This window comes from the organism of the source record quoted next, unplaced genomic scaffold (assembly GCF_019419815.1).
Source record: "Pyrus x bretschneideri cultivar Hongxiangsu unplaced genomic scaffold, Pyrus_bretschneideri_v1 Contig45, whole genome shotgun sequence".
Taxonomy (NCBI): Eukaryota; Viridiplantae; Streptophyta; class Magnoliopsida; order Rosales; family Rosaceae; genus Pyrus; species Pyrus x bretschneideri.
Window position 1 is genome coordinate 2,948,857 of NW_025999779.1, and position 21,582 is coordinate 2,970,438.

General features: G+C 37.3%; 1 protein-coding gene, 1 long non-coding RNA gene and 1 pseudogene across 2 annotated transcripts; 2 read left to right on the forward strand and 1 right to left on the reverse strand.

The window, feature by feature from the left end:
• The first annotated feature begins 8,449 nt into the window (after positions 1-8,449).
• LOC103934644 (MLO-like protein 3) lies at positions 8,450-13,150 on the forward strand. The gene is made up of 14 exons (XM_009344400.3): positions 8,450-8,780; positions 8,881-8,938; positions 9,030-9,307; positions 9,389-9,505; positions 9,602-9,662; positions 10,760-10,848; positions 10,948-11,022; positions 11,107-11,245; positions 11,600-11,640; positions 11,726-11,899; positions 11,979-12,014; positions 12,191-12,258; positions 12,380-12,440; positions 12,546-13,150. Exons 1-14 carry the CDS (start codon positions 8,658-8,660, stop codon positions 12,861-12,863), a joined length of 1,638 nt encoding a protein of 545 aa, XP_009342675.1. The 5' UTR covers positions 8,450-8,657; the 3' UTR covers positions 12,864-13,150.
• A 528-nt stretch (positions 13,151-13,678) lies between these two features.
• LOC125469753 lies at positions 13,679-14,655 on the reverse strand. The gene is made up of 2 exons (XR_007251972.1): positions 14,205-14,655; positions 13,679-14,044 (listed from the first exon to the last, which is right to left on the reverse strand). It is a non-coding gene; the product is annotated as an uncharacterized LOC125469753 (long non-coding RNA).
• A 4,512-nt stretch (positions 14,656-19,167) lies between these two features.
• The window catches only part of LOC103935167, a 30,620-nt pseudogene continuing 28,205 nt past the window's right edge, over positions 19,168-21,582 (forward strand).

Here is a 21,582-nt window from a genome sequence, read left to right on the forward strand (position 1 = left end):
TTTCATATCCTCCGCAAACCACAAACCACCGAGTGCATTAAATCTGTAGCCTCCTTCTCCTCACCATATTTCTTACTTGGCCACTTCCAACACTCCATAAAATCTTCACCCACCACTATGGTCACATCCAATTGAGGCAGGTGTTTTTAATTTAATTCTTGATCATGTCAAACTATTACGTATGGAGCTTAAGCCCACGAGAGGCAGTTGCCCCCCACCCACACACACACACACACACACACACAGCCACAGTTGTTTTTGGTGCAACAAAAAGAAAACAGCTATGTCTTGTATGTTAATACGTGCCAACGAAGTTATTTATGTACATATTTCTACTTATCAAACATAAATAAAATGTTTTTCTAGGTTATGGTTTTCAATGTATGTACATATTACTCAAAATAACGACACTGGAATGATAATATTTTTGTTACCACATTATACATGATGCATCTTTCAACTGAACAAACAAATGTACAAATTGTGACTACATTGTTCCTACAAATAATCAAGGTATTTCTTGTAGTGATGTGTCTTAACAAGCTATATTAGAATTATAAGATTTGTGGACTACACGAAAAAGGTGGTTCTAGCTTCTACTTGATGTGATCGTTAATAGAAAAATGTGGTCATTGTAATATAAAGTTGCCATCACAAAGAAATTTTTGGCCCATAGAGATTCAAAATCTTTGTCAGCACTAACGTGGGAACTTTTTTAACATCCTCTAGCATGTGCTCTTGTCAAACATAAGACAATTCCAGGTAATTGTTTTAAGAAGAATGATGTTTCATTCATTAACGAAAGGGTATTGCAAATTTATACTAACCAAGAATTTAGCCCTAAAAAGATCCTTGCAAACTAAATCTAAAGAATTACAATAAATCATGGCCAATCACAAAACGATAAACAAACTTATGTTACTTACTAAGGTAGATAAGCTATTTTGCCTTAGAGATTGAAATAATCTCGTTCTTTTCATACATGCATGTTGACCTTTACTTGTTTTTGTACCATAAAAAGAAAAACCATGAATATGCCTTTTATTTTCCTTATTTATAAGAACATCTTCAATAGAAGATGCAACACATTTTCTAATTAGCTGGAAAGCTTTCTAATGGCAGAAGGTTAATTATCGTTTGGAGAAAGATAAAAGTAATTTTTTTTTTTACATCTTTTTTTTTTTTTTTTCCGAAGAAACTGGAAATATTATAACCAGGGGAACTAAGAAAGCCGAAAAAAGGGCAAACATAGCAAAATAGAAATGAGGTCAGGGCATACATAGACGTTGCCAAGCATGGCACAAACGTCGACCCTACCCCACGATGCCAAAAAAAACTACGGAGGACATGGTAACCTGTCCTTTTTCAAAATTCTTACAAACAAAGATGGGGTCTTTCTGATAAACCATATCAACCGTACAAGTCGAAAACTGTGCCAAGTCAGCAAATCCCAGCTCCCACCATTCAAACAGATTGCCACAATTCAAATATCAATCAAAGGATATCTGAACAATCCTAGCTTATCTACATCTCTTTGTAATATGTTCATTTCTAGCTCATCTATATCTCTTTGTAACATATTCAGTTGTTTTGTAAATCTGAAATACTTGTAATCTGTAACAAACAGTTTCATGTAATCTCTATAAATATGAAGTCATTGACTCACTCAATGATAACTAAGTTGAGCATGCAATTCAGATTTTCATACCCTAGTTTAGTTTCTTTCATAGTATCACAGAGCTAAAGTCATACGACAATCTTTGATCCAATTTTCTTTTTCTTTTCTCTCCTCACTCACATGGCAACCCAATCTTCTCTCCCTGTTCTACCTAATGCCTCCCATTTTCTTATGATCAAATTAGATCGTACGAACTATCCCCTTTGGCATGCCCAGATGCTACCCTTACTTCGAAGCCGCAATCTCGTTTCCTTTGTCAATGGAACAAGCCAATGCCCGCTTGCATTCCTGAAAGATGATGCTGGCAACGTCACCGACTTGGTGAATCCTGAATTTGACACCTAGTTACAACAAGATGCCATGGTCATGTCATGGATCAACTCGTCCGTTCATCCTACTGTACTAGCAGCCTTGATTGGGAAGACTAGTTTCCATTCTTCTTGGACCACTCTTCGTGAGAGATATGCCTCTCAATCCACCTGTCGTCTTCTCCAGCTTCGTAGTGAGTTAATGAATACTCACAGAGGTGATTCTTCCATTTCTGATTTTTTGGATAAAATAAATTGTCTTGCTGATACATTGTCACTCTCTGGGGCTCCTATCTCCGGTTCGGATTTAGTTGCTGTTATCCTTAACAATGTTGGCCCAGCATATGAAAGTATAGTTTCCTCCGCTCAAGCTCGAGAAGAAGCCATCAGTTATGGTGCACTTGAAGCCCTTCTCCTCAGTGCTGAACGCCGGCAGAAGATGCACTGCTCTATTGTTGCAGAAACTGGACCCACAGCTCTCGCTGCCACTCGAGGTGGTCATGGTGGCAGCCACGGCAATCATGGTCATGGAACGTTCTCTTCCTCTTCTCATGGAGGACGTGGCTCCTCATCAACTCTGAGAAATCAGTACAGGCTTGCCAATCCCAATCGTCATCCTGGAGCTCAATTCCGTGTTGTCCATGATGGTGTTCTTGGTGCTCCTCCTTCTTTTGGACACATACACTGCCAAATTTGTCGCCATCCGGGTCATTCTGCGATTGACTGCTACAATCGCTTAAACATGACGTATGAAGGCCGTGTTCCCGCACCCAAACTCCAAGCCTTTGCTGCTGCAGCACCATTGTCTTCCGCCTCAACTCCTACAGTTCAAAATTGGCTATTTGACTCCGGCGCCAATGTGCACATCACCAATGACCCTGGACAAGTTAGTAATCCACAGGCCTTACAATGGCACAGATCATGTCAACAGAGTTGTGGGTGGAACAGGTTTGGATATCACTCATATTGGTTCCTCTTGCATTCACACACCACACCATACATTTAACCTTCCCAATACCTTACTTTGCCCAAATGCTTTTACTAATGTCATTTCAATCCATCAGTTTACCAATGATAACAACTGCTCCCTAACACTTTACCCTACCTCTTATCATGTCCAGGATGTTCACACGAGGAAGACCCTTTTCCACGGCCGGAGTAGGAATGGTTTCTACCCTTTTTCAACTGTCTCATCAAATAACAGTGGCGTTCATGCATTTGTAGGTAGTAGAGTGTCAAATACTATGTGGCACTCTCGATTAGGGCATCCCTCATCCAATGTTTTGAAGTTTTTAATTAATCGAAATAAATTACCACTTAGTGGTAATGTAACTCCTGACTTTTGCCACTCATGTCCCCTAGGTAAAAGCCATAAGTTACCATTTAGTTTGTCTACTTCTGTTTCCTCTTTTCCATTAGAAATTATTCACTCTGATGTATGGACTTCTCCCACTTATTCAATGAATGGTTTTAAGTATTACGTTGTGTTCGTTGATGATTTTTCTCGTTACTCTTGGCTATTTCCTTTAAAATTAAAATCGGATGTGTTTGCTACATTTGTGTTATTTAAAAAGCTTGTTGAAAATATGTTTAACAAAACCATCAAATCGTTTCAATCTAATGGAGGCGGAGAATTTGTCAACACTCATTTCAAACAATTCTTTGCTAAACATGGGATTAATCATCGTCTTACATGTCCTCATCACCCTGAGCAAAATGGCATTTCCGAAAGAAAACATCGTCATTTAGTTGAAATCAGGTTAACATTACTTGCTCATGCCTCTGTCCCCACCTCCTTTTGGGATGAGGCGTTTCACACTGCCACTTATCTAATTAATCGGCTCTCAACCAAAGTTTTAGGTGATGAGAGTCCTTTTCAAAAATTGTTTTCAAAGCCTTCTCAATATGATTTTTTAAAAGTTTTTGGTTGTGCTTGTTTTCCATATCTTCAACCCTATAACACAACCAAACTTGAATTCCGATCCAAAAATGTGTTTTCTTAGGTTATTCCTTAAACCAACAAGGATATTGGTGTTTAGATTTGTCTAGAGGTCGCATTTTTCTTTCTTGACATGTTATTTTTGATGAGAAGTGTTTTCCATTTAAAGAAACCACTCCTACTACGGCTACGACTTCCTCATCCGTTTCCCCTATCCTACTTTTTGATTTATACCCTTCATCCCTTCACCCTTATCCTCCACCGACTCCACCTGCCTCACTCTAATCCTACTCATATTAACACTCCTCAAACCACCCCACCTATCCCACCTCAACAAAACCCACATCAGACATCATCTCTCTCCATAAACTCACCAACTACACAACCAACTCACCCATTACCTCCCACGCACACCCCGATCCCCTCTTCTACCCCTGCCGTAGCACCTATCCTAGAAATCTTACCTGTGAATGCAAGTTTACTAACTACTTCTATTGGTCATCAAATGATCACTCGAGCAAAGGATGGCATAAGGAAACTCAATCCTAAATATAGTTTTCACACTGTTTTAGCTAACGATATTATTGAGCCGACTTGTTTTTCCCAGGCCAATAAGTCTCCTGAATGGAGAATAGCTATGGCGGATGAGTTCAATGCCTTGCAACATACCGGAACATGGACTCTCGTTCCCATTCAACCATCAATGAATGTACTGCCGAATAAATGGGTCTATCGCATTAAAAGAAAATTTGATGGTTCCATTGAGCGATATAAAGCTCGTCTTGTTGCCAATAGATTTCATCAACAAGAAGGTATTGATTACAATGGAACATTTAGTCCTGTTGTGACTCGTGCCACCATTCGTATGATATTATCCATTGCTTTACACTATCAATGGCCCATTCGCCAACTTGATGTCCACAATGCATTCCTTCATGGCACACTAGCTGAGGAAGTTTACATGCGTCAACCTTCAGGTTTTGTTGACCCTCAATTTCCTTCTCATGTTTGCCGTTTACGCAAGTCATTATATGGCTTGAAACAAGCACCTCGTGCCTGGTTTCAGTGTTTTTCCCATCATCTTGAAGACTTGGGATTCATTGCTTCTGTTGCCGACTCTTCCCTTTTCAAATTCTTCAACGGGAAAACTGTGGTCTACTAATTAATTTACGTGGATGATATTCTTATTACAGGAAATGATACTTCACAAATTTCCAGTCTGATTGCACAACTCGGCAATATGTTCTCTATGAAGATCTCGGTCCTCTAAGTTATTTTTTGGGGATGGAAATAAAGCGTACCTCTCAGGCCATGTATATATCTCAGTCAAAATATATTCTTGACCTTCTCACGAAGACAAATATGGCTGATGCAAAGCCATTGACTACTCCCGCCGCTCCTGGACGTAAACTCAGCTTATATGAGGGTGAACCTCTTTCTGATGGCACTACATTCAGAAGTGTGGTAGGTGCTTGACAGTACTTGCTTTTCACACGTCCCGACATCGCCTTTGCCGTAAATCAGGTATGCCAATACATGCATTCTCCCACTACCAGTCACTGGGCAGCAGTGAAGCGAATTCTTCGCTATTTAAAAGGCACTTATGATCATGCTCTAGTCTACACACCCAGTTCCTTGGTGCTCACGGCTTTTGCCGATGTTGACTATGCGGGTGATCCTGATGATTGCCGATCCACAGGTGGTTATTGTATTTTTTTGGGGGATAATCTTATTTCCTGGAGCTCCAAGAAGAAACGCGGTGTATCTCGGTCTAGCACAGAGGTCGAATATCATCAGTTAGCTTACACAGCTGCCACTTTATCATGGTTTCGACAACTTTTTCACTACTTTCATTATCTGTTGCACCTCCACGTCTATGGTGTGATAACATAAGTGCCCTAGCAGTTGTTTCCAATCCAGTTTATCAAGCACGCATGAGACATATTGAAGTAGATTATCATTATGTTCGTGAAAAGGTTGTTCGGAAGGAGGTTGACGTTGGATATGTGGCTACTACAGACCAACTTGCTGACTTGTTAACCAAAGGCCTTTCATCATCTCGTTTCTCATATCTTCTCTCCAAGCTTCCCATTCGTCAGCGCCCGTTAAGCTTGCGGAGGGAGTGATAAACCATATCAACCATACAAGTCGAAAACTGTGCCAAGTCAGCAAATCCCAGCTCCTGCCATTCAAACAGATTGCCACAGTTCAAATATCAGTCAAAGGATATCTGAACAATCCTAGCTTATCTACATCTCTTTGTAATATGTTCAATTCTAGCTTATCTATATCTCTTTGTAACCTATTTAGTTGTTTTGTAAATCTGAAATACTTGTAATCTGTAACAAACAGTTTCATGTAATCTCTATATATATGAAGTCATTGACTCACTTAACGATAACTGAGTTGAGCATGCAATTCAGATTTTCATACCCTAGTTTAGTTTCTTTCACTTTCGACCTAGACAAAGTCGCACATCTCCGTAGATTGGAAGGACGCCTCGAAGTCCGTCGCTTCCTCTGATCTTGGGACCCAATAGTAGGTACATGAGGGTAATGAATCACCAACGTCCATTGCTCGAGACAATATGGGGCACACCTCCCAGTATGCGTTGTCTATACTATCCAATAAACAAGAAATTATATGTTTACAGTCAGATTTCACAACAACGTGAGACAAATTTTCTTGTTGGGCAAGCAAGCATCCCTCCAAAATCGCAATTGCCTTGGCTACATGAGCACTTTGCGTAGCTATCACCTTTCTTCGTATGACGCCAAGCATCTGCCCAAAGAATCTTTCATTACCACCCCAACAACACCACTACAACTACCAGCCTATTAGCTAACATCCACATTAATTTTTATCATATGCGGGGGTGGAGGGGTCCACGAGCACCGATGCACCTGAGGACGAAAGCCTGGGACCGGAGGGGAATGAACCAAAGCTGACCTTCAAGAACAACATCCACATCACAGACTACGGCATTAATTGTCTGGATAGGGGACGAAGGCTTTCTGTTGAAAATTGTCTTGCATCGATCCTTCCAGATATTCCAGCATGTAAATGCCACAATTGTAAGGAGAAACTTCTTGTCATCCAAGTTGTTAGGGCACTCCTTAGAAACCAAGAGGATCCAGGCATCAAGAGTTGTCACAACCATCCGATCGACCCTATAGTTTAGCGGTCCTCCAAACCAAACCCAAATAGTCCACAGGCAAAAAAGAAAAACATGCTTAACTGATTCCTCATGTTCGTTGCATAAAGGACAGATGAGGGAAGGGGGAACATCTTCTCTTGAATGGATTTGCATTGCCAAAGCACCCCTTAACCCTATCCATAAGAAATATCTAATTTTGGGAGGAGCATTAATGCCCCATATGCACTTCCACACCGAAGGATTAGTTGCTTTGGAGGCTCGGACTTAATGGAGTACTCACCCCGTTTATCAGCCGACCAAATCAACCTATCATTGCGCTTGGGATTTCCCACCTAAGTCAAGGAGATGGCCGCACACTCCACCTCAGGGATAATTCTGCCAATGGAGTCCCACTTCCAATCATGAGAATCCAACTGAATAATGGAAGAGACCCGTTGATTTGCATCCACGGAAACTTTGGGAATAGAAGTGGGGTGACCACTAGTCAAAGAGAGAAAAATAAATTTGACCTTAAATATGCATTTTTCACGTTAGAGTAGAACTCATATTTACATCTCCCGTATCTTGAGGAATAAAGTTCTAAATCAGTCATATAACAAAACAATATTCAGCTTATATGTGGGAGTTTTGCTCAAAATATCACTGAGGTTTTTTGTGATAAAATCCAACACTTAGTAATAGTGGTTTAAGTTTGGACGATATTAATGATGTTGGTGGTGGATTAAGTTGTGTTGACTTCAATGAATGAATGATGATAGAGCTCTCGAAAAGTTGTGTTAGCTTCAGCATCATGAATTAACTAGTTCCTGTTGTGCGAATTGGTTTCACGTGTGATCCAAACCACTCGTGAGGGGACATGTTAGAAAATGAAGTCTAACACCGAGCATATAACAAAATCATATGCAGGTTGTATGTAGGAGTTCTCGCTCCTAATATTACACAGGCCTTTGTGGTAAAACTTAACACCTAATAATAAGTAGTTAAGTTGGAACAATATTACCAATTATGTAAAATGAGATGTAAATGTACTTTTGTACCTCTCAAAAGTCAAATCAACCATAGAAGAAGGTTTAAAAGAAAATAGATGTGTAGTCATTAATCAGAAGTTTGAAAAGTTTTTATGGGCGTCACAATTTTTATTAAAGTAATAATTGTCTAATACTATGGTAAGAATTGACCGTTGTTTATAAAGTCATAAACTCAAATTGTCAAATGGTAGTCATGGGAAAGGAATGTGATGATGACAATTGCAGTATACAAATGTAGAAAGTTAATCAAATTCTTTGAAATTTCTCTCTTCATTTACATATATTTGACGTTTGACGTTAACCCAAATTATGTAGACTTTTTCTTAATAATCAATGTTTATCAATATATATAGCTGAAATTTGCATAACATGTTATGGGAAATGAATCATAGTGTGGAAAGAAAACAATTTCCAATTCTCAAAACTTCGTTCCAAAAAGTCTGCGTTCTTCCCGTCCCATTATTTGAAGAAAAGAGGACAGAAGAAGAACAAATATCACATAAAAGACCAAAAAGGAGAAGAAGAAGAAGAGAAATTCAAGGCAGTCATGGCAGGAGACTCCAAAGGCGCCTCTCTGGAATACACTCCGACATGGGCACTCGCCACCGTTTGCTTTTTCTTCATCTTCACCTCCCTTGTCATCGAGCACTCCATCCATCTCCTTGTCAACGTAAGCTTTTCTTTCTTTTGAATTCAGTCTAAAGCCTAAGATGTCACGAGAAATTTTTTAAAATCAATTCTGACGTTAGGACACATCTAATTTGGTGCAGTTTCTCAGAAGGCACAGGAAAACTGCCTTGATGGACGCGGTTGAGAAGCTCAAATCAGGTGCAATAGTCAAGCCAAATGAATTATTCTGTAACTATTTGATTCTGATTATATTGGCTTATTGGCTTAAAGTTGGTTTGTTGTTGTGCAGAGTTGATGCTTATGGGATTTGTGTCACTTTTGCTGGCAATAACCCAAAATTCGATATCTAAAATCTGTATATCTGCAAAGGTGGGAAACATCATGCTTCCATGTCGCAGAAATGAGACAACCAAAAAAGAAGATGTCGAGAAATTTGTGACTGTGAATAAGATTGTGACAAACTTTTCGACCGGTGCAAATAGTTTGTATGATGAAATACTAAGGCAAATATCAGTGCATAGGCGACTTGCAGAGGACGATGCAGATGCTACAGGTTCTTGCGGTGAGGTAATGCATTAATAGTTCTGAACATGCAGTTAATCGGGTTAATTTGGGTGCTTTGTTATTAATTCGGACGAAATTTTGCAGGGAAAATTACCTTTCATGACGAAAGATGCTCTTCATCAGCTTCACATACTTATTTTTGCGCTGGCGGTTATGCATATTGTGTATAGTGTTCTTACCATGGCTTTGGGGAGGGCCAAGGTGCGTTTGTTTCAAGATTGTTCTAAGCTTTATCAATGCGATTAATTATGATTAAGCAAGAATTATCCCAAATACTTTAATTTTCAATTTGTATAGATGACGCGCTGGGAAGCTTGGGAGCAAGAAACTCGAACAATGGAGTACCAAGTTGAGAATGGTAAGTCTCATTCTAAGATATTAACTAATAACGCGGTTAATAAGGTGATTGATAATATAGTCTTTCAACTGGAAATGAGAATAGCATGTCTCGTGGAGATATGACCATATAATGCGATCACTAAATATGCATAGTTTGATAAGAAAAAATTGTCGACGAAAGATGAGTTCAATTCCTCAAAAGGCACATTATAGTTTATCAAAGAACTGTCCATGACCAATGTGAGGCTAAACTTACATCTCTATTTCTTAGTATAGATAATATTATTTGTTCAATAAAAATAAATAAAAAATAAAAAAAAACTGTCCATGACCTTAATCATAACTAGAAGGAGAAAAGTTTGACCAAAAAAGAGAAAAAGGGAATTCTAAACATGCTTGTTGATTTTTGTATGTATTATTTTTTTCTTTTTGTCTGGTATGTGTGCTGACTTGACCTTGGCGTCTTCCAAAGACTGCTATGTTTACATTTAAATCCTTTAAAAATATCTCACATATGTTAGTGCTTTTGGTCTTTAGCACGTTGTCGACATAAAGATGCGATTTATTTTATTTTTTTTAGACTTTTTCTTATGCTAGGCCACCTGTAAAAGGAAAGTTCTTCCAAATTTGTTGCGTTTTCTTTTGTATTAGAGCGTTATATGTGTATATCTGTATGGCAGTAGATCTCTTTGACTTTGCTGGTTCCGAAAAAAATCATTAATTTAACCTTGGTGCGCTTTCGAAGACGTTGGAAGGGAATTTTGCTCTTTCATGAAGGTTTTCAAACATAAAAGTCAGAATATGACTGAAAATATTCCAACGAACTATGTAGCCAATATAGACCGTATGCAGTGAAACCAATTTACGCTTTTGTGTTTCGCTGTTTAATCCTATGGGATTTACCACAAGTAAAAGAAGGTAACAAAAGAAACCTAGCTTTATTTTTTGGTCAGGGTTTAGTATTTAGGGTTTAAGGTTTACGGTGGTTAAGCACTGCTACTTTTCGTTTAGTCATGAGCATTGCTCTCCAAATTGAATATTTTATAGTTTCATCGGCCTATATTTTTAGTTACACCTTTGAGTTGCTCCTTGCTGACATGGTTAGCATGTATGCAGATCCCAACCGGTTCAGGATTACCAGGCAAACAACATTTGGAAGAAGGCACATGAATTCTAGTTCAGAAACGTCATTTCATCTGTGGATGGTGAGTGCTTTTACTAGCTTAATCTTATGTATAACAACACAACAAAGAATAAGTACACTTCTAATTTGGTTTTGGATGATAATTGTGAATATGGCGCAGAGATGTTTTTTGAGGCAATTCCATAACTCAGTGGCAAAAGTTGACTACATCACCATGAGACATGGCTTCATAGCGGTAAATTAATGAAGATCAAGTCCAATTTACTAACTGTTTTGATGGAATTAATTGAGTTTGTTGCTAATGAACAACTTTCTCCAGGCTCATTTGCCAAGCAGGCAAAGCTTTGATTTCCAAAAATACATACAGCGATCTTTGGAGGAAGATTTCAAGATCATGGTTGCAATCAGCCCCTTAATGTGGTTTGCAGTAGCAATTCTCATGCTCCTCGACGTGTATGGTAACAATTCTTCATCTATCTACTCCATGTCAAGAATGTTAAGGTTTTCTTATGAATTTTTTTTTCAATTGTTGCTCATATGACATCTGTTAATTCACATGTTATCAATCAAGCATCCATGCAAACAAAAAGTGGGTCAACTGAGTACTATGTTAGAAAAAAAAAAAAAAAAAAAAGAAAGAAAAAAAAAGTTAACTTGATAGTTAGACTGTAGGAGGGGCCAAGAGGATTCATCACTTAGTTGTTTATGTCAATTTTCATAGTGTAATTGACTCTTAATTCTGAACTATTCGTGTTGTAATTGAGATTATCGATAAGTGTTATCCTCATGGCATTTGTTTGAACCCTTACCAGGTTGGTATGTATATCTCTGGCTTTCCTATGTTCCACTCTTGGTAAGTGCAGTGCTGTGTGTATATATGTATGTAGTACATAAGTTCTTATGTGTTCCAAATACAATAATAATTGGATTTTTTGTAGGTCGTTCTGGTTCTAGGAACCAAACTTCAGTATATCGTTGCAAAAATGGCTCTTCAAATTAAAGATCAGAACAGTGTGATCGTCGGAACACCACTTGTGCGAGTAAACGACGATCTCTTCTGGTTCAGGAAACCTAGATTTGTCTTGGTGCTGCTACATTATACTCTATTTTTGGTAAATGCCCTCACAACTTTCCTAAGATTTCATGTGTAAACATTAATTGAACTGATTTTACTTTCTTTGGACCTTGTAGAATGCATTTGAGCTGGCCTTCTTCATTTGGGTTACAGTGAGTTTTCTTTCCCATATATATCCTCCATAGTCTACAGAAATTCTGCGTTCTTTATATAAATAGAAGAGGATTAGGAAAAGTTGGCTCCTCGCTCTACAGAAGTTCAACATTTGAAATTTTAAATTTATGACAAAACAAATATATATGTGATTTAATTCTCTTCTTGCTATTAGATCCAATTCGGGTTCACATCGTGCTACCACGAGCACACTGTGGTCATTATTACGAGGATTTTCTTAGCGTAAGACTACCGAAATTATATTCATTTTGATCAGATCATAATTTTAAAATTGTTATGAATTAATAATCACATATGCCTTGTTTGCAGTAGTGATTGCATATTAATTCCTCTGATTTTTCAGGGTGGCTACTCAAGTCCTCTGCAGCTACATCACTCTTCCTCTCTATGCACTTGTCACACAGGTGAAGTCTATTGGTCTGAAGTACTGTTCTTAGCTATATCTTTAAGGATCCAAAAACCTAATTTGTTCATATCTGAAGTACTTCTGCTTATATATATGAACACAGATGGGTTCACAGTTCAAGGGTAAGATTATGGAAGATAACATGGCAGACATTTTAAAGCAATGGCATGCTGAGGTGAGGAATAGAAGGAGAAAGGAACAACAAACTCCGCAATCAGCAAGAACATCTTTCTCCACCGATTGGAGCTCCGTGAGGAATAGCCTTTCAGAAATGCCTTCTTATATAAGAAGGGTTTTCAAACCAGATGAACCAGCTGAAAGCAGTGTCCAGTTGTCTAACAGAGGGAATGTACAAGACGAGATAGTAGAACAAGAGGGAAGCTCAAGGGGTTATAGAAGAAATGGGGATTATGGGGCTTGAGTAGAATCAGAAAGCTGTAATTAGTATATACAGAAAATTACAGGGAAATACACGTCAATCATCATAGTATAGGGATGAGACTTCTCCTATTGCTTGTAAATTGAAAAACCATTACCATGTTTGGTTTCTAGTATTGAATTGGATAGGATGACTGATTGGCAACAAGGTATGTTGTCAAATCTAGTGAGTTATCCAATGCGAACCAATCATAGGGATCAAACTTCGTCTAACTTTAATTTGCACTGTATCTCTATACAAAGTAGTTTAGGAACTTGAATTATTCTTTAGTTAGCATGACCAATTCATTTGGAATGCACTAATGAATCCAAGGTTTCAACCTAAACAAGTCTACACGGCCGATGGATATTTCCAAGTCTCAAGGGATTGAGGTCAAGTTAATGAGAAATGAACCACAAAATTCAAAACCTCAATCTTATACATGTATTGAACGAGTAACTGAATGTTGGTCGGTAAACAATTAATATGATTGAGATATGATTTGTAGCGGTTATATTCTTTTTGTTGTTTGTGCAAATCTTCTTCCGAAATCAAAGAATTAGTTACTGAAGTATATTACTCATGGATATGCCTCTTGTAATTCTTTGTTTCATAAATAAAATTCCGCTACCGTTTCAGTTTAAAAAGAAATACGCATGCGCACCGAGAGAATGGCCTTAATAAACAAATCCTGTCAACTAGTGCAACGACGGATTAAAATTAGTTTCCAATCGTAAATATGATTCCAAGTTTCCAACCCACTAATCTATCTATTATGAATGTTGGCCATTAATCTATTAGCGCCTAAAAATATTTAGTGGTTTGAACGAATCTAATCCACTAATGGCGTGTTTACATATGGGGAAAGGATATAGCAGAATAGGAATCATCCCCTATTCCTGATTATACCTCCGTTTACCAAATTGGAATGAATAGTTTTGTGGACCCCACATAAAATTAGGAATTCAATTCTTGATATTGTCGGAATTGGATTACATAGAAGAAGGTAGTATTTGGATTCCGGGAAGAAGGCTTCATCTAGAATCAAAATTTCCTTCCCAAAATGCCCTGCACCTTTAGTACTCCTTTCCATCTTCTCGTTGTCCTCCGCCATCCTCTCCAGCAGCTCTCTGCTCCTCCGTTGCCTCCTCTCGCTCCACCACCTCAAAATCCTCCACGTCCTCCTCCATAGGATTCAACACATCAAAATCAACCCAAAAATGGCAAGCACACCCAAAGCAAAAATCAAATTTTCAGAAAATTCGAACCCAGTTGCCACCATTGATAATAACAGAAAATTCAGCAACAAAAGGAAACGGAAGTGACAGAGAAGAAAAGTGGTACCAGAGAGGCCAAGGGAGAGGGACGAGTTCAGGTGAGAGGGACCCGAGAAAGACCCAAATTGGAGCTCGGGTTTGCGAAGTCCCACGTTGAGGCGCAGGCTCTGATGCCCGCACATCATTGAAGAAGAAGTGGTAGGAACGGTGATCTCTTCGTCGAGGTGAGGCTATGAGCTGTGGGTTCTAGATAATGCAAATTTGGATGAGGACAGTGGGTTCTGGGTTAGTAGATAAGCATGAGAATTCCACTAAAAAATCCAAAAATAAAGTAATAAAAGTTTTACTAAAAAATAATAATTGTTCTCCTAAAAAAAAAACGAAACAATAAAAGATTTACTAAAAATAATTAGCTTATAAATAGATTAATTAAACTAGGGGTATTTTAGTAATCACAATAGTTTTCGTTCTGATTCATGTGAATTAGTAAACAGTTATATAGATCAATGTTTCCTACTTTGATTCCAGACAGTTTTAGTAAACAACTTCAAAATGAATCTGATTCTAATTCCACCTCATTTTTATTCGTCCTCAATTCAATTCATCTTAATTTGATTACAGATTAGTAAACGCGCCATATCTAAATATATATATATATATATATGATGTCATGCATCAACTAACAAATCCAATTCTAGACGCTAATACTAGTTATTTATTTTGTTGTTTGGGTTTGACCTAGCCCATTTGAGTTACAATTTCTTAGGTTTTGTTCTTTATAAATATAGGTTGTAGTTTATTATGTGAAACAAGTTAGTCAAATTGTAGTCCACCGAGTTGTGTAACCCTCTCGGCAAAGTTGTAGGGTTTTTTTTTTCCATTTAATAAAATAATTTTCATAGTTTATCCTTCATGTGTTTGTAATACTCTAATTTTCAACTTGGTATCAGAACAAGTTTAGTCCTTCTGGATTTAATCAGTTTATGTTCGGTATATGTCTGTCGTTTATTTGTGTCTTCCACTTTTTTTTTTTTTTTTTTTTTTTTTGGATTTGGGTTTAACCCGCATTGGGTGTGCAAGAGTTTGTGTGACATCTATCATCGTCTTTTCCATTGTTTTGACTTGGTTGAATCCGTACGAATTGTCCCTTTTTTTTTATTTCGGTAAGGAGTCGTCACTTTCGGTTTGTAAAAAAAAAAAAAAAAGTTCTAGAGATCGAATCCGCTAAAGCATCTGCCTAACGAACCACCATATGCACCCTCACCCAAGTCTGCATCCGCGACTCTCCGCATCGTACCGTCTACATCTCACTACCACAGCCTGCTCACAATTTGACAAACTGCACCGCCGCGCCTGACATACCGGCATCAAACTCACCACCACACCCACCATTTGTTGCCACACCTCTGTTGCTGTTGCGCTTGTTTTGCGTGATTTGAAGGGACCTTCGGACTAGGAGGAAGGAAAGAAAGAGGGGGAAAATGATAAAAATAGGGATTGAATGTAAATGTACCAACCGGGGAGACTGGCCCATCGCTTAGCGAGTAGGCTTGGTTTAGCTTAATGAAATGGAGATTTTTCCAACAATAGGCACACAGTAGCTAAACCTTGGGAAGAGGCACAATGTCAATTGCACTGGCACTGACATTGTAACCTTACACAAGCATTGAAATCTTGCACTGGCACCGATGAAATTTTGTATTTGGATTGGCATCGGAAGTTAGCACAATAAAGCTAGCATTCACATCTACTTGTTGGCAAACTCTTATTTTATTCTTTGGGTTTGTGCCTAATCCATCTAAATTAGAGTTTCTTAGGTTTTGTTATATAAATATAGTCTATAATTTAGTATGAGAAGCAAGTCAATCATAATGTAGTCCATTCGAGTTGTGTAGCCATCTCAACAAAGTTGTAGAGTTTCCGTTTAATAAAATAGTACTCACAGTTTATCTTTCGTTTGTCTATAGTGCTATGATTTTCAACTAATATTAATCTTCAACCTGATTATTGTGGGGACTTTTAAATTCACAGCTTATGAGCTCAATTTTCTCGTTTCTTTCTATTCGCGTGAAAACAAACATTGTTGGTTTGCCGAGTAGTTTTCTTTCTCAGTTGGTATAGGCTTCACACTTTGTCCTTTGAACAGGCTTAATGAGTCCTTTAGTTCGTAGATTATCAGGTGCGTCACAGCTGACTTTTGCCAACAGAAAGATATGTTATATTTAAGTAGAATATAATGTATTTATAATCAATATTTGCACACAAGTAATAAAACTTCTTTTACAAAGGATTGTGGCAGTGTTTACCTCGAGTTAGTTTCTTTTTAACGGCTTATATGTTAAGGACTTCAACTGTTTCTCGATATTAAACAAGAAACTAGACGGGTTACACATAACTGGTTATTTCAAGCGCATCATTTCAATCATTCACTATAGAAAGTCAAGACAGTAAGTAACTGAAATTGATATTAATTTAATATTGCTGAATATCACAAAACAAACAAAGCATATACATATATGAACTTAGAACAATCGTTTAGACTCTTATCTGAGTGGATGTGGGACCATTGGATTGGGTTAAAGATGCTTCCTTGTAAAGGGTTACAACTAAGGAGACTTACTGTCTTAAGGTTGGTAAATTCATACTATGCAAGAAAGACGGTAGCAAAGCTAATTCTAAATAATCTTAAGAGTCTAAAGGAAGGTTTCCTAAAGTTCCAAGGTCTTGGTTTCAAGTAGTCTTTTGGTAAGGCAAAAGGAATGAAACGGGTAGAAGGCAGAGAGCCTTTGGTTTGAAAGTTTTGTTAAATGATTTGAGTGTCCTTTAATACGAGTCCTTCACTTGTATTATAGACCCTTCACCTTTCACATCTTAAATCAATGCTTCCTATGTTTTCATTTGAAGCCGATCTAGGATTACTTTCATTTAAATAATATACCAATAGGAAAGTAATCCAAAATATTTGGGTGGTGAATGAAGAGTAGCATAACCAAAACAGTAGTTTTGCCTAAATCCATGATGACCTTCCCTGAAAAAAAAAAAAAAAAAATTAATGAAAAGAGTTTGAAAATTTTGAGTTTTAACGATAAGAACAAAATAAAGGGTAAAGTAAATAGTATTATGATTAACTTTTTAATGTAAAAATATAATTTTTCATTAAAATAAATAATACCAGAAATTTTTCGTTAAAGTTCCAAAAATATAAAAAAAACAACCAAAGTATTGTGCATAATGCTCTCTGCAGTCGATAAAGAAAACTTAAATTTTGATACCTTTGACAAGTCAAAAACAATCTGAGCATGTACGATTCATTTATAGTAAATTAAAAGCCCAAGTTTTATTTCCTTATGAGTCACCTTATTAGACTAAACTAAGGCCCAATAATATATTTTATTGTAAACGGTTCCACAGCGAAATTCTCATCTTACGAGAATAATGATATATACATTTAAGAAATGTAAATGAATAAACAAAATTATCTCTACGCCTTCAAGTGTTTGACATACATGTCTATGAATCTTAGAAGCTACATGATCAGATCTGCCATGATCCCATTTCTTCCATTATCTATTTAATAATTAGTTTGGAGTCTTTGAACGGCAGTTTGTGACTTATTAACTCATTTGTTCTCTCTCTCTCTCTCTCTCTCTCTCTCTCTCTCTCTCTATGTCCGTATGCACAGTATTTCATTAATTTATTTTCTTATAAAAAAAATGACTAGTTGGTGGTTTCGCTATCACAATCCATTTTTTTGAGGGGTCGAGATGACTCACAGAAACATTTCAGCCTTTCACAGGGCACCATCGTGTGATTCAATAACAACAGAAATCAAAGTCAAGACAGACTGTGTAATATATATTTTGGGGTCGGATTTACAACTTGAAAAAGGATTTTATTATGAAACATTGTTGCATATAGACTTCCTATGTATCTCCATTCAATAATGTTTAGGACTAGACATTTTAGAGTTATTAAGAAATTCAAATCAAAGTCAACATTTACTCTTGCACTCAAGGTTCAACGTTCATTTTCTCCTTCCCACACCATTGCTTGTATAAAAGATAAAATTAAGATTACCCAAGCCAACCCTTATTGCATAATTAGAATATTTTAAGTATCAACAAATACTATAGCACAATTGTATTTCTATTTAGTTGAAGTCAGAAGTCTCGTATTCAACTCACAAAAAGTGGCACAGTAGAATATCGTTATATACATAAAAGAAAAAAAAAAGAAAAAAGGAATCTCCATCAATACTTTTATATCCCTTCATTTTTATTATAAGCTTTATACTGAGAACTTATTCCTACAATGGTATGAACTTTCTCCCTCTTTTACCTAAACGGCAAAAGGATAAACCTGATAAACCTAGTTCTAATGGTAGAGCTAGAAAATTTTTATCAGGTGGGCTAGCTTAAAGATTTAAATCTTTATAAATAAAGAAACTTGATACTATATATATTTTTTACAGTATTAGCTAGCTTAAGAAAAATTTCACAAGGTGAGCCAAGAACTTTCATTATTCAAACAAATTCAAACTTGTACATGTACACGAAGCGATGAGAAAAAAGATGTGAGAAAAAGAGATGGTTTGTAAATTGTATTATATAATTAAACCAAGAGAATTTGAATCAGTGACTAAATATATGGTGAGCTACATTTGAAAATCTATAAAAATTACATGTAAAATTTTATTTTCTACCAAAAGCTATATTGGCTATAGCCAAGGGTAGCCCTTAATGTGGCTTTGATAGTGCCTAATTCTTGAACACATGGCACCTGCCATGTAACATCCCACATCGTCCAGGGGAGTGAATCTTGTAAGTCTTATATGTATATTCTCATCTCTACCTAGCACGAGGTCTTTTGGGAGCTCATTGGCTTCGGGTTCCATCGGAACTCCGAAGTTAAGTGAGTTCGCACGAGAGCAATCTCAGGATGGGTGACCCATTGGGAAGTTCTTGTGTGACTTCCAAGAAACAAAACCGTGAGGGCGTGGTTGGGGCCCATTGGGAAGTTCTTGTGTGACTTCCAAGAAACAAAACCGTGAGGGCGTGGTTGGGGCCCAACGGACAATATCGTGCTACAGTAAAGTCGAGCCCGAGATGTGGTGGGGGCTCAGGCTGGGATGCGACATGCCACGACAGCAATACAACCGGTTTTGGAGTCCAAGATTGAGTTGCAAAACCTAATTGCTTTTTTTTTTCTTTTTTTCTCCTTGTAACTGAATTTAGTTTTCCGTTTCAGTGTATGGCTTTGTATTGAAATCCTTAATTTGTAAATCATTATTTAGAGTTGAGATTACACACCTCAATATATAATACTTTTCTTGTTTTTTGCTTCTTTGTAATTCAACACATTTGTGTTGCGAAATCTCCTTTGACTCTTCGCCCGTGAAGGTAAAACATGAATCACGTAAATTCCTCATGCTATTTGATTACATAATTTTATATTTTAATCATGGCATCAATATAGTTTTTAAGGTCAACAGAGTCCATATATAATTATGGCTTCGTAGAAAAATAATAAGCTGGTATTATTCATGGACCACAAATTTTAATTATTTGATATATATATATATATTAATTTCATATTATATTATTTGCTTTGAGTGGGTCTTTCATGCGTGAGGCAAATTTGTGATAACATCAAAGAAAGTGGCTCGGTGCAGAGAGGAATTAATTCTAGGGTTTCTATTTTGATCCAATCCTCCTAATAATTAGCACATCCCACAACTCCAATATAAAAGCCAACAATAGAAAAAGGAAAAAAAAAAAAAAAAAAAAAAAAATTCCGATCAAAGAAAAAAAAAAAAAAAAAAATCCCTCCAATTTATACTTTCCTTCTCTCTTGAGAAACTTTCTCTCTATTTGGGAGTCTCGTCTCAAAGGTTGTGAGTGTATCCAATTTTGATAAATTCCGAAGCTACCGACCCTAGCTATGGTTGGGGTTGCTGGCAATTCCTTCCTCCTGCCCTTTGTCTCCTCTTTTCTTCCCTGATGCTGCCTTTTCTCCCCGCTCCCCACCCCAATTTGGATTGTCCCTCACACCACAACAACATCCGTCATCTTCGACCATCTCTACTTTGATCTGCAATCACTATTTATCGCGATTTGTTGCGGTTCGTAGAGAGAGTGTGTAGAGCTTCGGTGTTCCCACCGGCTAGGGTTTTCATAACACCACCACTTTCTCTCTAGTTGTTGCCTTTGTCGACAGCGTTGCTTGTGTACTACCACGGGCTTCTTCCACTTATTGACTGGTTTTTTCCTTTGTGGGTGTGTTCGATAAGTTGCTTGCGGCTAGTTGATGTGATTGGTGAGGTGTTCGTCCGTTGGAGGCGTGGGATCTTGCAGATCTTGTTGGTGCACTGTAGCAAAGGCGATGGAAGTAGACATCTACGGTTTTTTTTGCTAGTTTCTGGTTTGGGCCTGAATTCTTATTTGGGCTCCTTTTTGTTTAATTCTGCTAGTCCAATTTTGCCTGTACTTGTTTGTCTTTAGACCTTTGTTGTGTAAATTTGGGTTGTTGGTAATGGAAATGTTTACCTTTGTTCAAAAAAAACAAAGAAAAAAAGCCAACAATAGCTCACATAGATCACACAAGCAAACGAAGAGCAAGAACTGCGAAACAAGATGGCCTCCTATAACCCCGCTTTCTCGAGCTTTCTGATCTTGATGTTGTTTCCATTACTCTTGCAATTTCAATTTGGTACACAGCTTCACCATATTTTTACATTTATTTGTGGATTTTAACTATCCTCTCCGAAAACTATCCTATACCAGATGTCATTTTAATCAATCTATGCATACCTTGTCAAACAGAGTTCGTCAATCTGAACTATTGATTAAGTACAGTACTCCGGAATGTCAAAATTATCTTAACTATTACGTACTTATGTACGTAGAAATTTATATAAAACGAGGAACCATAACTTAGTGTGTTAAGTTGACAATGTTGTGTATTTTGACTGGTTGACATAGGTAAAAGTGATAGTTGCTAAAAGCTGAAGAAATCATCAAGCAAGAGGTCAGTAATCCATTTTATAAACATGGAAATATCAATTTCTTGGTTAAGAAATCTCTTTGACGATAGCATCGTTCAGGTATGAGTTGTCTGCCTTTGACTTTTGAGTATTAGTTAATTAAGTTAGAGACATCAAATTCATAATTTTCATTAGTTAATTAACATTAATTAATTTGTGGCATGCAGGGATGTGATGCGTCTCCATTGTTAGAGAGTGTGAATGGAATAAAGTCGGAGAAGGCATCGGGGAGGAGCTTCGGGATGAGAAATTTCAAGTACGTAAACACAACCAAAAAAAGGCCCTTGAGAACGAATGCCCTTCCACACAGTTTCTTGTGCTGATGTTTTTGCTCTTTCGGCAAGAGATGGCTGTCATGTACATATTGTAGTGAGTCAAGTGATCAAAGATTCATGGTCACCCG

Coding starts and splice junctions, on each gene's coding strand:
- LOC103934644 (XM_009344400.3), top strand. CDS start 8,658: ATGGCAGGAGACTCCAAAGGCGCCTCTCTGGAATACACTCCGACATGG. Junction 8,939..9,029: donor GGTTGAGAAGCTCAAATCAG/GTGCAATAGTCA, acceptor GTTGTTGTGCAG/AGTTGATGCTTATGGGATTT. Junction 12,259..12,379: donor ATTACGAGGATTTTCTTAGC/GTAAGACTACCG, acceptor CTGATTTTTCAG/GGTGGCTACTCAAGTCCTCT.